The following is a 19518-nucleotide window of genomic DNA, read 5'->3' on the forward strand; positions in this document are numbered from 1 at the left end:
TTGCACAAGAAACGGGTCGCGAGGCTTTTGTGCGACTCAGATCAGACCCGCTCACCGAAGACGGTCCTCGCTCTAAGATTTATCCAGCCTTTGTCTTCTTTCTCGCTTGTCTAATTTTTTTCTTTCATTTCTTCTTTCTCCTTGTCTTTGTCTTCTTTCTTCAAACAAAACGGCAAAATGTCATTTCGCACTGCTTTCAAAAGTAGCCGGTTATTATCGAGATCCGCTGTAGCTGTCGGTGCCTTAACTACATCTGGCTACTTGGTCTCGACCTCAGACTTGTTCTCCAGCGTCCATCATCAAGCTGAAGTCCCGACTACACCTCTTCAATTCCCTGTTCCAACCCCATCTAAAGCACCAAAGTCTCGTGAAGAACATATCAGTAACCTTAAGTCTGAAGAGTTTGATTTACTCATCATTGGTGCAGGTGCAACTGGTACTGGATGTGCTCTCGACGCAGCAAGTCGTGGACTCAAGGTTGCTCTAGTTGAACGTGATGACTTTGCTTGTGGATCTAGTAGTCGAAGCACAAAACTTGTTCATGGTGGCGTTCGTTATCTTGAAAAGGCGTTTTGGGTATGTCTTTGTTATGATTATACTAAACACAAATTTTTAACTGATAGAATCTGGACTATGAACAATACAAACTCGTCAAGGAAGCTTTGTCTGAACGTTCAACTTTCCTCAAAATTGCTCCTCATTTGACATTCGCTCTTCCTATTATGGTCCCAGTTTATCAGTATGGATATACCACCCGTTTAGGTTTACAAATCTAACAAAATAGGTGGTGGCAGGTCCCCTACTACTACGCTGGCACAAAAGTTTATGATTTCATTGCTGGTAAAGAGAACACAAACACGTCATACTTCATGACCAAAAAAGAAACAATGGCAAACTTCCCTATGCTTAAGGGCGACGACCTAAAAGGCGCAATTGTCTACTTCGACGGCTCGCAAAACGATTCGCGGATGAACACTGCCATTGCTTTGACTGCAGTCGAAAAGGGTGCAACCGTTGTCAACCATATGGAGGTCACCGAGCTCACGAAAGATGCCGCGACTGGCCGTGTGAATGGTGCTGTTGTTCAGGACCGTGACAGTAATGCCGGCAAAATTACAATCAAGGCCAAGGTGAGTAACTTTAACGGCTGCAGGAAACAAAGCTAACGAATCAGGGTGTGATCAATGCCACTGGCCCATTCTCTGATGCTATTCGGATGCTCGACAGTCCTACCCAGCAAAACATTGTTGCTCCATCATCTGGTGTCCACGTCGTTCTGCCAGACTACTACTGCGCTCCCGACATGGGTCTGATTGATCCTGCCACATCTGACGGCCGTGTGATCTTCTTCTTGCCATGGCAGGGAAACACTCTCGCCGGTACCACCGACGCACCATGCGACATCAAGAAAGACCCAATCCCAACAGAGAAGGAAATCAACTGGATTTTAAACGAGATCCAAAACTACGTGTCCAAGGACGTCACTGTCCGCCGTGAAGATGTTCTTGCTGCCTGGTCTGGAATCCGTCCTTTAGTCAGGGATCCCCGCGCAAAGAACACTGAGTCCCTCGTTCGTAATCATCTCATCACCATTTCGGACTCTGGTCTGCTGACCATTGCCGGTGGAAAATGGACCACGTACCGTGAGATGTCGGAAGACACGGTTGACCATGCGCTCAAAGAGTTTAAGCTTACACCTTCTACACCATGCTCTACCAAGAACATCAAGCTTGTCGGCGCAGACGGATACAGAGACCTGTTATATGTTCACCTGATCCAGACATATGGCATTGAAACTCCTATTGCCAAGCATCTTGCTAGCAACTACGGAGACCGTGCGTACGACGTAATTCGTATGTCAACTCCTACCGGTCTTCGTTTCCCCACCGCCGGCGTCAGGCTGAACTCAGAGTACCCGTTCATTGACGGCGAGGTCCGTTACGCTGTGCGCCGGGAGTACGCGCGAACTGCTGTCGACGTGCTCGCGCGCCGAAGCAGACTTGCGTTCTTGAATTACAAGGCCGCGCTTGAGAGTCTACCAAAGGTTATTGACATCATGAGCGAGGAACTTAAGTGGGACTCTGCCAGACAGCAGAAGGAATGGGATGACACAGTCAAGTACTTGTACAGTATGGGACTGAGCCAGGACAAGAGTTACACTCGGGCGGAAATTGAGAGTGGAAAATTGGCATAGACTTTTTTTATTCAGTCATTCTTTATTTATGTATAGATGTGTTTTTAAGGAGGAGGTATTTTGTAGTATATGATGTGATGGACCCCTGTAGAATAATATATGAGTCGCACGTTTAATGATCGTCCTGAACTCGAACTCGAACTCGAGAACGTGCATTCACCGGCAATGACGACAATGAAGGCAATTAGTATTAAAGACAGTAAAGGACCGGCGACGTCACTGTTTATGAGCGAGATCTCGACGATTAGCTCTCCGGGCACGAACGAGGCTGTGGTCAAGGTCGCTGCGTTTGCACTCAACCGAATGGATATTCTTCAACGCGAGGGCCTGTATAACGTGAGTATAGCGTATGGGCGTACAAGTGCACAGTATTAATTGACCAGGTCCCGCCTCAGGCACCCGTAACGTTAGGCGTCGAGTTTTCTGGCACAATCACCGCGATTGGCGAGTCCGAGTCCGAGTTCCAGGTCGGGGATAAAGTGTTTGGACTTGCGTCTGGAGGTGCGTACGCCGAGTACATTCTGTGTCCGATCCCGCTGTTAATCAAGTACGTCGAGCCTGCGGCCGTGGACTCGCCGCTGACGTTCATTGCGTCTGCGGGTGTGCCCGAGGTGTGGTTCACTGCCTGCCAGGCACTGCTGACGATTGCCGACATCCAGAGCGTTAAACCCAAGAGCGTATTAATCCATGCTGGTGCGTCCGGAGTCGGGATCGCGTGTCTGCAGCTTGCACGGTCGTTGCTAGGCAAGGACGCAATACTGTTTGCGACCGTCGGGTCGGATGAAAAAGTCAAGTTTGTCGAAAGCGTACCGGGGGCGAGTTTCGGCATCAACTACAGGAAGTACGATTACGTCAAGTTCATAAGTGACAAGACCGGCGGAACAGGCGTTGACGTGGTGGTCGATTTCATTGGCGCGGACTATTTTGCGCGAAATATCGCGGTTGCGGCGCGGGACGGGAGGATCGTGATGCTGTCGCTCATGAGTGGTGCGATTGTCGACAAGGTCAACATTGGTCTGATTCTCGCCAAGCGTAAGTGCAAGTCGCTGCATGGAGAATGATGCTAACAAAGTCAGGTCTGAGAATCGAAGGCTCGACGTTACGGTCAAGAACGGTTGAGTACCAGACAAAACTGCGAAACCAAGTGGCCGAGTTCGTGCTGCCGAGACTCCAGTCCGGTGAGTTTGTGAACCCGGTCGACAAAGTGTTTTCGTGGAAAGACATTGTCAAGGCGCATCAGTACATGGAGTCTAACATGTCTATGGGTAAAATTATTTGTGTTATTGATTAGTCCCGAAGGCATCCAACAGGTCTATTATTATGTCATCAGTGGCTCACATAAGTCTAACTTGTCTATGTCATTGATTTGTCTACTCGAATACAGTCTTCTTTGCCTTCTTTGTCGTGTCGACGTCCTTGTAGAACGCGCCGTAGACCGAATGTTCCTTCTTCTTTGTATGTCCTCCAAACTTGAGCAGCTCATCAGGCACGGGTTGGTCAGCCGAGCGCAGAACATTGATCAGCGCACCAGAAAGATGTTTCTCATGGTCAGTGAAAAACGTAATCGCCTTCCCGCTCTGGCCCGCCCGACCCGTCCGGCCGATTCTGTGCACGTAGTCTTCCGCCGTCAACGGGAACGTCAGGTTGATAACCAGTTTGACCGCTGGGATATCGAGTCCGCGGGCCGCGACGTCGGTGGCGAGCAGCAGCGGACACGATCCGTTCTTAAAGTTCTCGAGCGCAGTCGTGCGCTGGATCTGCGACAGGTCGCCGTGTATAGCCGCGATCTTGAACCCGCGCGACTGCAGCAGACGCTCGACCCTGGCGGCCTCTTTTTTGTACAGCGCAAACACCAAGATCCGGTCGTTCTTGTGCGGGCCAGATTGGTACTGCTTCAACAGCTGCAGCAGTCGCTGCTCCTTCTGCATCGGGTCCATGACTTCGACCACCTGCTCGATCCGTGAGTTCGCTTTGAGTTCAGACTCGCGGTCGCCAATCATGACCTTGACCGGCTGTGTCAAGAACTGGGACGCAAGCTCGCGCACCGAAGGCGGCCATGTCGCTGTAAACATGACCGTCTTGCGCTTCGATCCGTCCGTGCTCCGCATAATCGTCTTGATGTCCTCCTCAAACCCCTTTTCCAACATCCGGTCAGCCTCATCGAGCACAAGATACGTCACCTTGTTAAGCTCAATTGCACCGTCGTTGACTAAATCCATCAAGCGGCCAGGTGTAGCCACAATCACGTTCGCGCCCTTCAGCTCTCGTTTCTGGTCATCTTTCGACACGCCACCGTACACGACAACCGTCTTCATCCCAACAGCTGCGCTCAGACCAGAAAGGTTGTCGTGAATCTGCACCGCGAGCTCTCGTGTCGGCGACACAATCAGAACACTACCAGTCGCCGTCTTCTTGTCACCTGACAACAAGTACGCAATCGCAGGCACGCCAAACGCCATCGTCTTGCCAGATCCGGTCTCAGCAACACCAATCACGTCACGACCAGCAAGCAGAAACGGCCACGCGGCAGACTGAATCGGCGTCGGCTTGGAATACTGCTTCAAAAACGCCAGCATCCGCTTGTCGAGGTCCAACTCGTCAAACTCAAGTACAGCCTTGACGCCAGACTCAAGCGGATCAGAAATAGTAATGTCACTCGCTTTTAGAAATTCAGCAATAGCTTCAGCACTTGCAGCCTTCACCTTCATGTCCTCCTTGACCTCCTTGACCTTCTTGTCCTCCTTGACCTTCAATTTCTTCTCTTTTTTGACTTCCTCCCCATTTTCGCGCTTCCGCTTCTTCTCCAATTTGCGCAGTCTCTTTCTCTCTAGTCTTTCCTCCTCTGTCTCGTTCTCTCTCTTCTTTGTCTTTTCTTCGCTCGTCATATCGTTTCTTGCCGCTGCTTCGAAGAGAAACGACAAAAAAATATTTTGTAAATGTCCCAACTTACCCGGATTGAATTCAGGGGCTGTTCATATGTTCATACTCTATATTATTCTTAATGTACATCAAATAAATAAAAACATAATAACAAGTTAATAGTAATATAATAAGCAATCACTTGTAACGATAAGACTTTTATATAATATGCCCCCACTTGCCACTTATGCTCCAACCCATTGTCTTGCAGACCGGAACAACCTGATCCACGGCCCAAACTCGCCCCACTTCGCCGCCTCCTCAACCGGATACCACGAATTGGCTTCCTTGAACACGACCCGCTCTGGGTGCGGCATCAACGCCAGCACACGGCCGTCCGGCGTCCGCACACCCGTGATTCCACCAGGGCTGCCGTTAGGATTGTACGGGTACTTCTCGGTGATTTTGCCATAGTTGTCCACGAACCGGACAGATACCAGCCCGTCCTGTGTCAGCCGCTTGGCTTGCTCGACTGACTCAAATGTCGCTTTTCCTTCGCCGTGGGCGACAGCGATCGGGAACTTGGATCCCCGCATGCCGTGCAAAAACACGGACGGCTCCTTGGAGTCCTCAACAATCTCAACCTCACACACGCGCGACTCAAACTGCTCGCTAGTGTTACGCTGGAACACAGGCCAGTTATCGGTGCCCGGAATAATCTCCTTCAGCTGCGTAATGAACTGACAGCCGTTACACACTGCAAGCGTGAACGTATCTTTCCGGTCGTTGAAAAACCGCCGAAACTCTTCTCGCGCCTGCTCGTGCCACAAAACAGACCGTGCCCACCCGGCTCCGGCGCCAAGCACATCTCCGTACGAAAACCCGCCGCACGCAGCAAGGCCGACAAAACTATCGAGCGACACCGCGCCAGACAAAATGTCAGTCATGTGTACGTCCACAGGAATGAACCCAGACTCGTGGAACGCGTACGCCATCTCGGCATGACCGTTCACACCCTGCTCGCGCAAAATCGCAACCCGCGGCTTTGACATCTGCATCGGAACTCCGACCGCACCAGCAACAGCGTCGACAGCAGTCTCGGTCTCGAGCTCGAGCTTGTCCTTAACGTCGTACGTCAGCCGGTAAAACAAACCAGGGTCAAAGTTGTCAAGAATGTTGGCGTACTCTTGATCTGCTGGTTTTGGATTATCCCGCAACCGCTGCATCTTGTACGACGTCAGTGCCCATGCCTGCTGCAATGCTGCCCGTGTAGACTCAAACACAACTGAGTCCGCGTAATGAATCGTGACCGCCTGGTCTTTCGACGGCCGCACGTCCGCGACCGCAGAGATGTACCGACCATCAATATCGTTAGCCTCGAAAAGCGCAACAAATCGGTCAACGTCCTCAGTCTTGACTTGGAACACCGCACCGAGCTCTTCGTTGAATAGACTCGAGACCACATCGTTCTCGCTCGCAGGCAAATCAATATGCAGGCCTACCCGGCCGGCAAAAGCCATCTCAAGCAGCGTCGTCAGCAATCCACCATCGGACCGATCATGGTACGCCAGCACTAAGTCTGGAATCTGATGAAGCATCTGAACGGTTGTTATAAAGTCCTTGAGCATTGCGATGGACTCGACCTCCGGCGCAGCGTTGCCGATCTTGCCAAACACTTGCGCAACAGCAGACCCACCAAGCCGTGCCTTTCCCTGCGCGAGATCAACCAGCAGTAACTTAGTCGCACCAATCTCGGGCTCCTCAACCCGTCTGAGCTGTGGTGTCCATGTGTTGTGAACGTTGGTCACGTTGCAGAATCCAGTCACAACAAGTGACATCGGCGCAGTGACCTCCTTGGACTCCTTGATCTTGCCGCCGTTGTCCTCTTCCCATTTCATCTTCATTGACATTGAGTCCTTGCCGACAGGGATACTGATGCCCAGCTGTGGGCACATTTCAAGCCCAACAGCCTGCACGGCCTCGTACAGCGCAGCTCCTTCGCCGTCGTGTGCAGGCGCAGCCATCCAGTTGGCAGACAATCGAACATGTTCAAGGTCCTTGATATCTGCGGCAATCAAGTTGGTCAATGTCTCCGCGACCGCCATCTGTGCTGACGCGCGCGGTGAAATCAGCGCCAGACTAGGACGCTCGCCAAGCGACATGGCTTCACCAGTCAAAATGCCTTCGCCAAGCGATGACACGGTCACACCAACGTCCGCAACCGGCACTTGCCACGGCCCGACCATCTGCTCGCGCATAATCAGACCAGTCACTGACCGATCACCGATCGTAATCAAAAACGACTTGGACCCGACTGAGGGTAAATGCAATACCCGCTCGATCGCAGTCTTGAGCGGCGATGGAGGTGACGAATCAGTAAGTTTCAGAGCCTTGACCGTCTCAGTATTTGTACCGTTGCTCACGGCCGGCACAGTTGATGCCGCGAGGCTGTTTCCGCTGGCATCTACATAGCTCATCAACGTGCTATCAAACGCAGGGAGTTTCAAGTGCCGCGTGGTAGCAACCCGTGACATCTTTGGCGGCTTTCCAAACAGAGTCGACATCTCAAGGTCGATGGGGGTCGTGCCGAGCAACTTGTCAGTCAGGATTAGTCTGCGCTCGGAAATGGCATGGCCGACGACCGCGAACGGACAGCGCTCGCGGTTCGCGATTGACTCAAACAACTCAATGTCTGCCTTTGCGACGGCAAGAACATATCGCTCCTGAGCTTCGCAGCACCAGATCTCCATTGGCGACAGACCGGGCTCGGAAGACGGGATGTCTCTAAGCTCGAACTTTGCGCCAAGGCCGTGATCGTACACAAGCTCGGGCAACGCATTGGAAAGACCTCCCGCACCAACGTCGTGGATCGACTGGATCGGGTTCTGAATTCCGAGCGCAGTGCAGGCATCAATGACCATTTGCACGCGACGCTCCATTTCGGGGTTACCACGCTGGACAGACGCATAGTCAAGTTCGACTGAGGCATCACCAGACGCAACACTGGAAGCAGCACCACCACCAAGACCAATCAACATGGCAGGACCACCTATGACAATCAAGCACGCACCAGGAGTGATTTGCTTGTCTTTGAGCGCATGCATTGGACGGACTGATCCGACTCCACCAGCAAGCATGATCGGTTTGTGGTAACCTCTAATCTCCTGTTTTCCATTTGGCAGAGGCAAGGCGGTAGTAAGAGTACGGAAGTATCCATTTATACAAGGCCGGCCGAACTCGTTGTTGAATGACGCACTACCGATCGGAGCCTCAATCATGATGTCCAATGCAGACGCAATGTGTCCTGGTTTGCCAACATCCAACTCCCAAGGCTGTCTGCATTCGGGGATCAGCAAATCCGAGACCGCGAACCCAGACAGACCGGCTTTAGGCTTTGATCCTCGGCCGACTGCACCTTCGTCACGAATCTCACCGCCAGATCCGGTCGATGCACCGGGGAAAGGAGAAACTGCGGTCGGGTGGTTGTGGGTTTCAACCTTGCCAAGGTAATGCACCAATTCATAAGCTAAATTCCACTGCATTGTCTCACGGTCCGGAGCAAAGAAAGTTGCGTTGTCACCTTCCATAACGGCCGCGTTATCAGAATAAGCCGAGATGGTGTAGGCGCCCTCGACGTTCTCGTGGGTATTTCGAATCATCTTAAACAGCGACAGTGGCTTGACCTCGCCGTCAATTTTCCAGTCCGCATTGAAGATCTTGTGACGGCAGTGCTCCGAGTTCACCTGGGCAAACATGAACAGCTCGACGTCGGTCGGGTTTCGAGATGTGCCGAGCTGGTGGAACGCGTCGGCAAGGTACGCGATTTCGTCAGGTGCAAGCGCAAGTCCAAACTTCTTGTTTGCTTCGTCCAATCGGTCTTTCGGTGACTTTCCGAGTGTAACTGTAACCAATGGTTTTGGTTCATGGGTTTCAAACATACTGTCGAACGTAGGCGCTTCGCTGAAAATTGACTATTTGTTAATTTTCGCAGGTGCAAAAATCAATTATAAAATACCTGTGTCATTCTGTCATAGAAGAAATCTAATGAAACGCCAGATTTGAGATACTGCATAAGAGGAAATCCTTTTCGAACTGAGATCATGATTGCGACACCACGTTCAATTCTATTGACATCATCAATCAGACCACAAACATGAGCAATGTTTGTAGCTTTTGAGGACCAGGGAGAGATTGTGCCAGCTCTAGGGACGACTCTGATGAGGTAGTTGTCGGGCTCTGAAGGTCTTGGAGCGCCGGTAGCGATAGCACTAACAAGCGAAGCGTATCCGGGGTCTGAAAGGTCGGCTGGGGATTCGTATTTAAGTAAAGCTTCAAGAAGTGCTCGCTTTGACGATTCCGATGCGGAAGCCAGTAAAGCCTTTGATTTTAGAGCGACATAGTGGACGTACACTGCACGGATTGATGTCACGGCTGAAGAGTTAACAGCAGTGTTAATATTGGTAATCAGTGCAGCAATACGGAATGGCGAATACGCGACTGGACCCGGTAAGGTCAAGAATCGGGAGGAATCGTCAGATATTGAAGGGTCCACCATATTTAACAGTAAATTGACCCAGAAAAGAGCAAAGACAAAAAGAAGAACAGATGATCTCTTTCGTTTGAAACAAGTCAAAACTCAAAGCCTGTTGAACAAATCAAAACTCAGAGTCTCTTCAGTTTGAACAAGAACTTTGAACTTGTTTTGGGCTTTTTTTTTTGAAGGAAATTTGTGTGATGGCTCTAGTTAAATGTTACCCGGTCTTTGCAAGAGTATCGTAGTACATGTGGCCCTTTTACACTGTACACTCACTGTACACTGTGCTATACACTGTTAAATTGGAGAGTAGACATGTTGTTTTCGTAGGAAGATTTCTACTTCAAAGTATTTAGTAATTTAGTATTTACTGCAGTCAAAGGTCTTCCGGTCTCAAGATAAGTCTGTACATTCTTCAAAACCAACTTCTCTCCTTCATGGATTGTTCCGACTGAAATCCTCCATAGTGGGGTTGAATAGTGACACGGTCACATTTACGGAAAAAGGGGTCAATATGAGGTTTAGTCTCAAACACGTCAAGGCCAGCCCGAAAGACTTTTCCGGATATCGAAGCATCTTTAAATGCTTGCTCGTCAATGATTGCCCCCCGAGCAGTATTCACAACGTAGACTCCGTTCTTCATCATGTCAAATTCTTCAGTCGAGATGAGATGATAAGTTTCTTTGGTAAGTGGGCAATTGATTGACAACACGTCACATCTTCTCAGTAGTTGTTCTAAAGAAACATATTCTGCATCCAGTAGCTCTTCAACATCAGTTGGCAATCGTTGACGATTGTTGTAGATGATCTTCATGTCAAACGCCTTCATCTTCCCTGCTACGTCTCGTTCAATGTCACCCATACCGATGATTCCTAATATTTTCCCCTCAGGATCATCGTACAAAGGCAAACCATCTCTCCATCGATCTTCGCTAGCCACCTTCTCTGCCTGCGTAGTCCCTCTCAAACAGCCAAAATCAAAAACACGTGCATGTCGGCTGTTCCGATCGTCGGTGTGCCTGGCGTGCTGGTGTAGTACGCGCCAGCAGACGTGATCCACTCGACGTCGACACTATCGTATCCTGCCCCACCACCGGCATATAATCCGCAAGGAAGCACGGGCTCAAGAAGTTCTCGATCAAATGGCTTGTAATGCGTATAACCAAACAACCAGAAACACCAGTCATAATTAGTCGGTCTGGTGGCACACGCCAAATGCACCGCAGCAAAAGTCTCAAATCTGTTTGTCGGAATCACATAGTCAATCTCATATTTGGCTTCTAACTCTGCCAGCTCGGCCAAAGCAAATTTTGGTTTGCCAATTGCTAAAACGCGCTTGAGTGCCATTATTTGGGAGGGGAACACTGACTGCGGATGACAATGTATACTGCAGATGATGAGCTGTATGTGAGCGCTTAGCGTGATACGCCACGATCTGATATACAACACTCTTTGCGATGATCTTACTTTACATAGCAAAAGCCAACAATTTTAATACTAAACTTGGACGATGATGTTTATAGATCTTGCGTGGTCAAGTCAATATTGATTATGTGCATACGCAAAACTGCAGACGCCAGAGCGTTTAAGCTCCGAACAGTATCTAAACTTTAAATGTAACGTGCATTTTCTGATATGGCTGCATATATAACCTCAATACTAAGTCAGAAATGCGCTTTTTGTAAGAGTACTTGGCCAGGTTGGCATATGTAGTACATTTTACGCATTGTAGTACACGCAGAGCTGTAATCTAATATAGAGCTGGGATCTAATCGTTGTGCTAATTGTCCAGCTTAAACCAAAGTTGCTCTGATCTAGGATCCGGATTGAAGTCAAACAGACAAGCCTAGCACAGCTCGACAGCTCGAATGAAATCGTAATAGAATTAACTTAAATTTAGACAAGAATTGGTTTTTTTTGTGTTTAAAGCTTTATCAGTAAAGCAACGTAGACAGGCATTGTTTACAGTTCTGTCATAGTTATATCTGTCGTTCAGTCTCTACTTCACTGCCTGTCCTGTGTTATGTGATAGAGCAGTCTGCGTTCAAGTTGAATGAAGGAGTTACACACAGCAAATACCTGGCACAGTCGAGGTGAAACGGCGCCACCAAAGTCATAAGTTCATCATGTTTTCGGTTACATTTTACTAGTCAAAAAACAAGTGAAAACGAGCTTGCCAGCTAGTTACTAGTGGCTCAGGAACGAACATCGCGAGAAATAGCACAACAAATACAATCATATTTTAATGAAATTCTTCTTATAGAATTAACAATAATAAAATTACATTCAATACTAGACAAATAACGTATAACAATTCATCTTCCGCAATTTAAATCCGAAATATCCGAGAAAGCCGCACAAATTTCGGATTTGATCCGAGTCATTTGTATGTGACAATTTCTCGTGTTCGTGTTGATCTTTTATAAACTCGCATCTGTTCTCGCTCCGAGAACGAGGACCGCAATCCTAGTCTTCCCATTGCGACGTCCTTAAACCCTTTGGCTTTCTGACCATGGCCTCGTCCAATTCGGCGTCGTCGTTGTCATCGTCATCGTCATCGTCATCGTCACAGCATAACAACAATAATAAGGGTCCTCTCTCGCTTTCCTCTGCGTCTGATTCGCCTTCGCTCTCTGCTACTCGTGCCCCAGTAGTCCCATCTCCCCAGCCGTCGGTCTCTCGTGTCCAGAAGACCTCGCCTACACTAACGGCTCCTCCTGCTCCTTCAATCCCCATCCCGGCAGGGATACAATTGCCGTCACAGCCACATGGCATGCAGCTGCATCAGCACCAACGACAACCCTCTATTATCACCGAAGATCAAAGCGATGATGAATCAGATGCACCGACTCCAGGCGAGTCAACCTCGCCAAATATGTCACATAGTTCAATGCAGCATTCGGTTGGTGGACCAATGCCTCGTCGAACTCATATGAAGTCAAGAAATGGTTGTTTAATATGTAAAAGGCGAAAAGTTAAGGTATCTATACGCGATAGTCTCAATCATTATAGACAACTGACCATTAACAGTGCGATGAATTACGTCCTCAATGCCGGAACTGCATAAAGCACAACGTCGTATGCTCATACGGTCCTTCTTCTCTTTCACAGTCATCGCCTTCTCCTGCTCCTGCCCATGCGGTGCCTGTGCCTATGCCTGCACCTGCACCTGTGCCTGTTCATCTTGCTAGGCGACCAACACAAATGCTTGGTGTTTCTGTTCCTGTCCCAGGCATTCTTCCAGGTTTGGCAACACGATACTACGACACAAAACAGCCAGCAGAGACTTCTGTCGCGTCTGCACTCTCGGCCAGGTCGTCCGCAACAACGTTCTCGACCCCGCCTGCATTTGACACCGCGCGGAATAACGCAAACGGAAACGCACCAAATTTGACCGCTATTCCGTCTCCAAACACTGTTCTTGGTCAACCAATTGGAACTGAGATTGCGACTCAACAACTGGCACTGCTTACAAACTATATTCTCAACACATCAAAGTCACTCTCAAACAATTTCAACCCAAGATCAGTCTATATGTGGACTCACGAGGTTCCGGCAATGGCATGCGACTTTGATTTCATGATGTACTCAATCATGGCATTGTCTGCCACGCATTTACAATATTTACGAAACGACATGTCGTACGAGAATATTGCAGTATATTATCGTCATCGAGCTATTGAGTCATTCAGAAATCAAATCGCAATTGACGTAAATGACAAAACTCCGGCAATGCTTGAAGCGCTCATCATGGCAGGCGCACTAGTTTCAGTCGATGCGTTTGCGTATATCGAGCAGTCCGAGTATTCAAACAACAGAATCATCTCACTTGACCGGTGGCTGCCACTTTTGCTCGGCATCAAGGCCGTCGTGATTGAGACTGACAGTATGAACGAGGGCCACATCTCTCTGCATTGGAACCCTCACATTCACTTTCTGCCAGTCGGCGAGCGCTCGCTGTTGTACCTCACAAACCTGATTGACAAACGTTCGACCGAGCTCAACCAGCGTGAGCTGACGCACATGTGCGAGCGGCCGGTGCGTGTGTTGGAGCAGCTAATCACGTTCAACGACACCGAATTTGTCGAACTCGGCGCCGGATTGACGAGGTACATCATGACGTGGCCGTTTGTATGCTCGGATGAGTTCATTGTGAAGTTGAAGAACCATGAACTTGTGCCGCTCGCAATCTATGTGCACTACCTCGCGGTCATCAGTTTCACAAAGGAGTGGTGGCAGGAACAGCGCGTCAAGAATGACGTTCGCATGATTTGTAAGATTTTAGGTAGGGAGTGGGAAGAGTGGTTGGAATGGCCAAAAGAATATTTTGATTTTGATCTATGGGGAGATGATTGAAAGTTTGCATCATGGAATTTATTGTGTTTGGTGTCGTATGGGTTCTGTACAATTAGGAATGATAACGATTAACATAAACTATACAACCGGCTTTTCAATTGGCCCCCCTCCACTCATTCGTTTCTGATCTTCTTTCTCGGGTTTGTTTTCTTCATTCCAGCACCAACCATTAGGTTCACCCTAGGCGGGACCTTAAACCCAAACGCACGTCCGACTTTGGCAAGATCGAGCTTGTCGACTTGGTAAACGGTTTTGAGATGATGACTTGCATATGCCTGCACGTAGGCACGGTATCCGTCCTTTGCGCTCTCATTTAAGAAATGGTTTCCCGCAACCAGCTTCTCGAGCTGGTTCTGGACATTCGCGATTTTGTTAGTCGGGAACTCGTACTCGTTCAACGGCACCTTGGCCGCCTTGAGGTACCGCAAGAATCCGAGCTCTGACGGGAGCAAAAACATGAGCGATTTGCCCTTGCCTTGGGCGCCGCGGGCGGTTCGGCCGACACGGTGGATGTAATCGCGTGGGTCGTCCGGCGGGTCGAACTGGATGATCCAGTCGACCGCGGGAATATCGAGTCCACGAGCGGCGACATCGGTGCAAATCAATATGCCTTGCTTGGCATTACAGAACTCAAAAAAAGTGTTTGTACGTTTCTGTTGTTTTTGCTTGCCGTGTAAGTCCAAAACAGGGAGATCGATGTAGTTCAGCAATTCACCAAAGTATTTGACACAATTGCACGATGACAAAAACACGATGATTTTCTTCTTGATATTTCGTTTCAAAAACGAAAACAGCAGCAAAAACCGTTTGTCGGACTCACAAACAACATAGCCCTGCTCAAGGCCGTCAACGGTCGACGTGTCACGGCCTTCGTCGACGTTAATGTACAGCGGCCCGGCCCGGAGAGAGATCCGAGCAAGATCCTCAACCTTGGTGGTTTGAGTGGCCGAAAACAGCATGGTCTGGCGGTCGTCCTTGGGTAAGATTTTGACAATCTGGCGCATTTCGTCCTCGAACCCGATCTCTAAAATTCGGTCCGCCTCGTCAATAATAAGAGCTTTCAAGTTTCTGAAAATGAACCCCGGCGTGTTTTGTAAATGATCAAGCAGTCTACCAGGAGTAGCAATCAGTAAACTGACGCCTTTCGCCAACTTTTCAGCCTCAGCGCGTCTGTTGGCACCGCCAATAACAATGCCAAACGTCTGTGAATGATGCTTCATCAACTCCCTCGCGACTCCAAAAATCTGCAACGCAAGCTCACGCGTCGGCGACACAACAATCACACCAGTACCATTACGCGGCTTGAACTTCAGTGACCGCAGCATCTCGACAGCAGGGATCAAAAACGCAAGCGTCTTGCCAGACCCTGTCTTGGCCGCGCCGAGCACATCTCGACCTGCTAACAGCGGTGGAATCGTGCGCGCCTGAACAGATGTCATAGTTGTGAACTTCATGTCGTCATTCAAAGCTTGTAGGGTTTGTGCGGATAGCTTAAGATCTGAAAACAAGGTTGCTTTAGTATCGGCCTCTGTTGTTTGCGCGACTGATGATCGTGATGCGACGTTGCTAGACAAATCTTCCTCCTCCTCCTCCTCCTCCTCCTCCTCTTCCTCTTCATCTTCTTTCCCATCTTCACTTTCGTCCTCTTCTTCACTTTCTACTTCTGCCTCTGCGTCTTCCTCTTCCTCAATGGCCTGGTCCTCTTCAATGTCATTCTCATTATCCTCCTCGTCAGAAGACTCCTCAATGATAGCTTCCTCTCCTTTCTCCCCTCCTCCTTCCTCCCGTTTACTCAGCAGTGTATCTAACTGACTTTGAATATCGTCAAACTTAGCATCGAGCTCATTCACCATCGCATCATTGTCTTCACTTTCAGGCTCCTCCTCAACCTGACGCTTCTTTGTTTCTTTCTTCTTGTTACGACGTTCATTTGACCGACGCGGTTTCTTATCTTCCCGCTGTTTTCTTTTACGAGATCCTGCTGCGTCCGGCATTGTTTTTGGTGTTTTGGTGTAAAAATGACAAGCAAAAATTGAAAGAGAAAAAAAAAGTTGCGTTGGGAGGAAACAGATAGAGTGAGTGCGGCTCATTACAGTTACTGTGGGTCTTACTTTAGTATAGAGTGCTGATAAATATATATGTGTAGTTCTGCGTCATGATACCCATGTTTAGTATGTAATACTATGAGATGGATGTAATCCACACCTCGGAACTGCTGAGCATTATACAGATAGCATTCTGTCGGGATGCGGAGTAGTTGGTGGCGATTCTGGTGAGAGAAGGCGGTAAAGACGATTGATCAGTTTTGGCTTTTTTTTACGGTGTCACGATGTATTAAGACCCCCTTACTGTTTGTTACGCGTTCACTAGGACAAACGTGATGGAGCATCATGACAAATTCAAATGCCTGTACAGAATGTCTACGAGAGTTGATTTATATGCTATGGGTGTGAACAGTGGTGACGACTGGCTAATGCATGACATCGTGCTAGAGGACTCAAAGCTGCATGACGTTCGTATGCCGCGATTGAAGGCGGATACGTTCAAATGGCCGAGACTAACCATGATCTTGGCTAGGCTCGAGCCCCAGAGCGAAATATTCTATTGAGAATAGACGGTCCGATCTATTGTATGAGCTCTTGCCTGCGTTCGCGGAAAATTTTGAGTTCTAAGTTATTAGAGTTTATGTAGCGCGAATGGGACGCCGTCATCCTAGTTTGTGGAACTGTGACGCGAAGGCCGAGTCATCGCAAATCGAGTGCATTATTCTTGCTCATGTCTGGTTTCGCCGGAAATGAAGTACATGCTGAAGAATGAAGTAACTGCTGATGTTAATAGTTGCACATGCTAGCATGGCAGACGATCACTTATTTTTATTTATTGCGCTGGCGCTGGTACTGAACTGGTCCTGTTGAATTGTTTGTTTTCAGATACCCAGGTAGGCAACTACACTGTACGAGATCGACTAGACATGCAGGCTTTGGCCTTGAAGGCCTGACTAACATCTCTGATATAATCACATTCCATCTCAATATCAAAGTTCACAAAATGCTGGGAATATCGCTGCCATTGGAACGGTTGAGGTTTTCGTTGGCATTACATTCGATAGTACTGAAGAAGAGCTTTTTTAGGAGGGTCCAAGAGAGCGCTACAGCCATATTCACGATGCCAGTCAGGATACGGAGTCACATCGCATCGTCATGTTTGGGGCCAACGTTTCTCACAAGGGCACCGCGATTCTACAATGTGTTGATCAAATTTTGGTCTGGTTGAAAACAATGCCACCCGAACGTCAGCTCCGGCGAAAACTGGCTGCTAACGCTGTCGCGGACTTTTGTTTGCGGGATTATGCATGCTGTCGAGTTATGCACAAGAAATCAATTAGTACGTGCTGCATCACCTGCACCACACAAAGGAGCTCCATGCCGGCAGACTGGCATTGTCCGTCTCATGCAATCGTATCTACAATCGGAGATCTGATCCATAACTGAAGTCGATATGAAGTCGATATCATTGTGTGGCCATTGTCTACTAGTTATGACGCACCCTTACCCCTAAATAATACAGATTACGAAAGCACTACACACAGACACTTCACGATAGAATACATTCGTATACTGTACATTATAACGTTAAAGAGATACATCTATCTGCGGAAAAGACAAATGTACATTTTACAACATAAAAATAAAAGAAAGTAGGTGTATGAATTTCAAACGACATTGCAGCACTTTTGAAAAACTTTTAAAAAACCACAAAGACTTTTCTACAATGATTAGAAACTTTTGTTCTGAAGTCCGACCTTAAAGAAAGGTTGACGGCCCGTTCGATTCCGAAGGCTGGTTATCTCTCCCGTCCTGACCTGAGATGACTTCGGTCTGTGTGAGAGCGGCGACCGGTAAGGTCACCGGGATCGTAACTTCGCGCTTCGTTCGCACTCGCCGTTCTTGTCCGCCAGACGGCATGACCGGGCTCGAATCCGACGGCGACTGATCGTCAATATCGTAGCCTGGTGTAGAGTTCCCGCCGAGCGCGACACGCTTTTTGCCGCCTCGCTTGGGCTGGTAGTCATCCGGGTGCAGTCGCCGAATGTGCTGCTGCTTATGAGTCGAAGATTTTGGCCCTCTAAACACGCGGCCGCAAATGTGGCACTCTTCAGACCGTAGCTCGGGTGGGACCGTGACGGGCGAAATGGACGGTTGCGGAGGCTTGCCGTGTGCAGACGACACGGACTTTGACCGTTTCGTAGTCCAGGACGATGAGCCTGACCGTGGTGGCTGTGGGGTATATGTCTGACCTAGCGGAATGAGCAGAGACGAGGTGGTTGTGTACTCTGACTTTACGCTCTCAGAGGCTGCTCTAGACGAAGCGGCCGAGTCAGCGGTCGCTTCAACTGGATCGAGAAACGCTGGGTCAATAGCTGGAGTCATGGCGCCAGGAATATCTCCACCGTCAAGAGCAGAAAGGTCTCCGGCAGAAATGTGGTGTGTGTTGGAGCCGGAGCCGGAGCCCGAAGGGTGGTAGTTATGATTCTGATGATGGTGGTGATGGTGGTCCATTGCTGCTATCTTTGCAGTTGCGCCACGTGGATGATGAGAGTGTGAATGGTGGTGTGAATGGGCGTGGTGGTGACTGTGGCCAAGCGAATGGATGTGGGAGATGTGTGAATAGGCCGATTTGAGTGACTTGTGGGACGCGAGGCCTGACGGTGGTGGTGACGGAGATGCGGACGAGTTGGACGACGATGACGCGGCTTCGACGGTTTCGATAGCGTCGCAAATAGCGAGCAGGCCCACGGCGTCGTAATAGGACATGAGATGAAGGGGGGACGCTTAAACGCAGACGGCGGACATGGATTCTAGGGATCGTTAGTATGGGACCGGTTGCTGATTTAAAAGGGAAAGGGCACTAACTTCCACGGCCAAAGAGAACAAGTCGAAACAACGCAGAGAAGACGGCGGAAGTGATGGTGGTGATAGGGGCGCGTGAGCGTCTATAGAATGAGAGAACAAAGCGGCAGACTAGAGTGGATATAGCTGTTGCAACGAACAGCTGGAGTAGATAAAGAATGATATCGATTGAGATATAGAGACGCGTTGAATTTGTGTCTGCAATACAAATTGCAATTCAAGAGAATTGAATGATAAACCGTGAAGAATGAGAGAGGTTTTTAGTGTCCTTTAAAAATCGGGGTTGATGATGGTGATAGTTGAGGATGATATGGATGAGTAGGGCTGCAGTGGGGGAAGTTGAGCAGCGTTAAGGAGTCAGTAATTATGGTGTTAATATTACGAATGTTAGTTAGTGGGTACTTTAGTATTGTACAGCCCATTTTAATGCGGGACTAGAGCTGGGAGTTTTAAAAAGGGCAGCTCATTGGCCTTGTTATGTCCCAACACGCGACGAAGCGGATCAGCAAAGAAGGAATTTATTTAAATAGCGAAGAATTAGAGGAATTGAGAGTGTTTAATGAGAAAAGAATGATCTGTTTGATTACAAAAGCATCAGACGCGCCGTGGTCGCGTTGAAATCGCGTGAAGAACATCGCGTTCTGGCACTTTCCACACCAAATTTG

At 48.9% G+C, this 19518-nt stretch overlaps 8 protein-coding genes across 8 annotated transcripts; 3 read left to right on the plus strand and 5 right to left on the minus strand.

The window, feature by feature from the left end:
- Positions 1-84: 84 nt before the first annotated feature.
- V1512DRAFT_268168 (FAD dependent oxidoreductase-domain-containing protein) lies at positions 85-2311 on the plus strand. The gene is made up of 4 exons (XM_066917413.1): positions 85-576; positions 624-739; positions 785-1130; positions 1175-2311. The coding sequence occupies exons 1-4, from the start codon at positions 178-180 to the stop codon at positions 2192-2194; spliced, it is 1881 nt and encodes a 626-aa protein (XP_066769255.1). The 5' UTR covers positions 85-177; the 3' UTR covers positions 2195-2311.
- On the plus strand, positions 2312-3594 carry V1512DRAFT_268172 (uncharacterized protein). Its single transcript, XM_066917415.1, has 3 exons — positions 2312-2530; positions 2578-3226; positions 3271-3594. The coding sequence occupies exons 1-3, from the start codon at positions 2360-2362 to the stop codon at positions 3483-3485; spliced, it is 1035 nt and encodes a 344-aa protein (XP_066769256.1). The 5' UTR covers positions 2312-2359; the 3' UTR covers positions 3486-3594.
- V1512DRAFT_268173 (P-loop containing nucleoside triphosphate hydrolase protein) lies at positions 3458-5190 on the minus strand. The gene has a single exon (XM_066917416.1). It carries the CDS (start codon positions 5077-5079, stop codon positions 3565-3567), a length of 1515 nt encoding a protein of 504 aa, XP_066769257.1. The 5' UTR covers positions 5080-5190; the 3' UTR covers positions 3458-3564.
- V1512DRAFT_268170 (CobB/CobQ-like glutamine amidotransferase domain-containing protein) lies at positions 5166-9743 on the minus strand. The gene is made up of 2 exons (XM_066917414.1): positions 9069-9743; positions 5166-9024 (listed from the first exon to the last, which is right to left on the minus strand). Exons 1-2 carry the CDS (start codon positions 9606-9608, stop codon positions 5299-5301), a joined length of 4266 nt encoding a protein of 1421 aa, XP_066769258.1. The 5' UTR covers positions 9609-9743; the 3' UTR covers positions 5166-5298.
- Positions 9744-9903: 160 nt separating this feature from the next.
- Positions 9904-10934, minus strand: V1512DRAFT_278326 (glycerate-and formate-dehydrogenase; the record flags this gene model as incomplete). The annotated part of the gene is made up of 2 exons (XM_066917958.1): positions 9904-10536; positions 10557-10934. The coding sequence occupies 2 exons, from the start codon at positions 10932-10934 to the stop codon at positions 10003-10005; spliced, it is 912 nt and encodes a 303-aa protein (XP_066769259.1). The 3' UTR covers positions 9904-10002.
- A 1089-nt stretch (positions 10935-12023) lies between these two features.
- V1512DRAFT_268178 (uncharacterized protein) lies at positions 12024-14026 on the plus strand. The gene is made up of 2 exons (XM_066917417.1): positions 12024-12567; positions 12618-14026. The coding sequence occupies exons 1-2, from the start codon at positions 12100-12102 to the stop codon at positions 13941-13943; spliced, it is 1794 nt and encodes a 597-aa protein (XP_066769260.1). The 5' UTR covers positions 12024-12099; the 3' UTR covers positions 13944-14026.
- V1512DRAFT_268179 (P-loop containing nucleoside triphosphate hydrolase protein) lies at positions 13759-15985 on the minus strand. The gene has a single exon (XM_066917418.1). The coding sequence runs from the start codon at positions 15935-15937 to the stop codon at positions 14057-14059; it is 1881 nt and encodes a 626-aa protein (XP_066769261.1). The 5' UTR covers positions 15938-15985; the 3' UTR covers positions 13759-14056.
- A 1500-nt stretch (positions 15986-17485) lies between these two features.
- On the minus strand, positions 17486-19158 carry V1512DRAFT_268181 (uncharacterized protein). The gene is made up of 2 exons (XM_066917419.1): positions 18857-19158; positions 17486-18801 (listed from the first exon to the last, which is right to left on the minus strand). The coding sequence occupies exon 2, from the start codon at positions 18755-18757 to the stop codon at positions 17747-17749; it is 1011 nt and encodes a 336-aa protein (XP_066769262.1). The 5' UTR covers positions 18758-18801; positions 18857-19158; the 3' UTR covers positions 17486-17746.
- Between the last annotated feature and the right edge of the window lie 360 nt (positions 19159-19518).

This window comes from Lipomyces arxii, assembly GCF_038497795.1.
Source record: "Lipomyces arxii strain Phaff 12-163 unplaced genomic scaffold V1512scaffold_31, whole genome shotgun sequence".
NCBI lineage: Eukaryota > Fungi > Ascomycota > Lipomycetes > Lipomycetales > Lipomycetaceae > Lipomyces > Lipomyces arxii.

Excerpts from the sequence above, each read along its gene's own strand:
- V1512DRAFT_268168 (XM_066917413.1), top strand. The coding sequence starts at position 178 with ATGTCATTTCGCACTGCTTTCAAAAGTAGCCGGTTATTATCGAGATCC. Across the intron at positions 577-623 it reads ATCTTGAAAAGGCGTTTTGG|AATCTGGACTATGAACAATA; the intron begins GTATGTCTTTGT and ends TTTAACTGATAG. Across the intron at positions 740-784 it reads ATTATGGTCCCAGTTTATCA|GTGGTGGCAGGTCCCCTACT; the intron begins GTATGGATATAC and ends CTAACAAAATAG.
- V1512DRAFT_268172 (XM_066917415.1), top strand. The coding sequence starts at position 2,360 with ATGACGACAATGAAGGCAATTAGTATTAAAGACAGTAAAGGACCGGCG. Across the intron at positions 2,531-2,577 it reads AACGCGAGGGCCTGTATAAC|GTCCCGCCTCAGGCACCCGT; the intron begins GTGAGTATAGCG and ends TTAATTGACCAG. Across the intron at positions 3,227-3,270 it reads TGGTCTGATTCTCGCCAAGC|GTCTGAGAATCGAAGGCTCG; the intron begins GTAAGTGCAAGT and ends TAACAAAGTCAG.
- V1512DRAFT_268173 (XM_066917416.1), bottom strand. The coding sequence starts at position 5,079 with ATGACGAGCGAAGAAAAGACAAAGAAGAGAGAGAACGAGACAGAGGAG.
- V1512DRAFT_268170 (XM_066917414.1), bottom strand. The coding sequence starts at position 9,608 with ATGGTGGACCCTTCAATATCTGACGATTCCTCCCGATTCTTGACCTTA. Across the intron at positions 9,025-9,068 it reads TCTATGACAGAATGACACAG|TCAATTTTCAGCGAAGCGCC; the intron begins GTATTTTATAAT and ends ATTAACAAATAG.
- V1512DRAFT_268178 (XM_066917417.1), top strand. The coding sequence starts at position 12,100 with ATGGCCTCGTCCAATTCGGCGTCGTCGTTGTCATCGTCATCGTCATCG. Across the intron at positions 12,568-12,617 it reads GTAAAAGGCGAAAAGTTAAG|TGCGATGAATTACGTCCTCA; the intron begins GTATCTATACGC and ends GACCATTAACAG.
- V1512DRAFT_268179 (XM_066917418.1), bottom strand. The coding sequence starts at position 15,937 with ATGCCGGACGCAGCAGGATCTCGTAAAAGAAAACAGCGGGAAGATAAG.
- V1512DRAFT_268181 (XM_066917419.1), bottom strand. The coding sequence starts at position 18,757 with ATGTCCTATTACGACGCCGTGGGCCTGCTCGCTATTTGCGACGCTATC.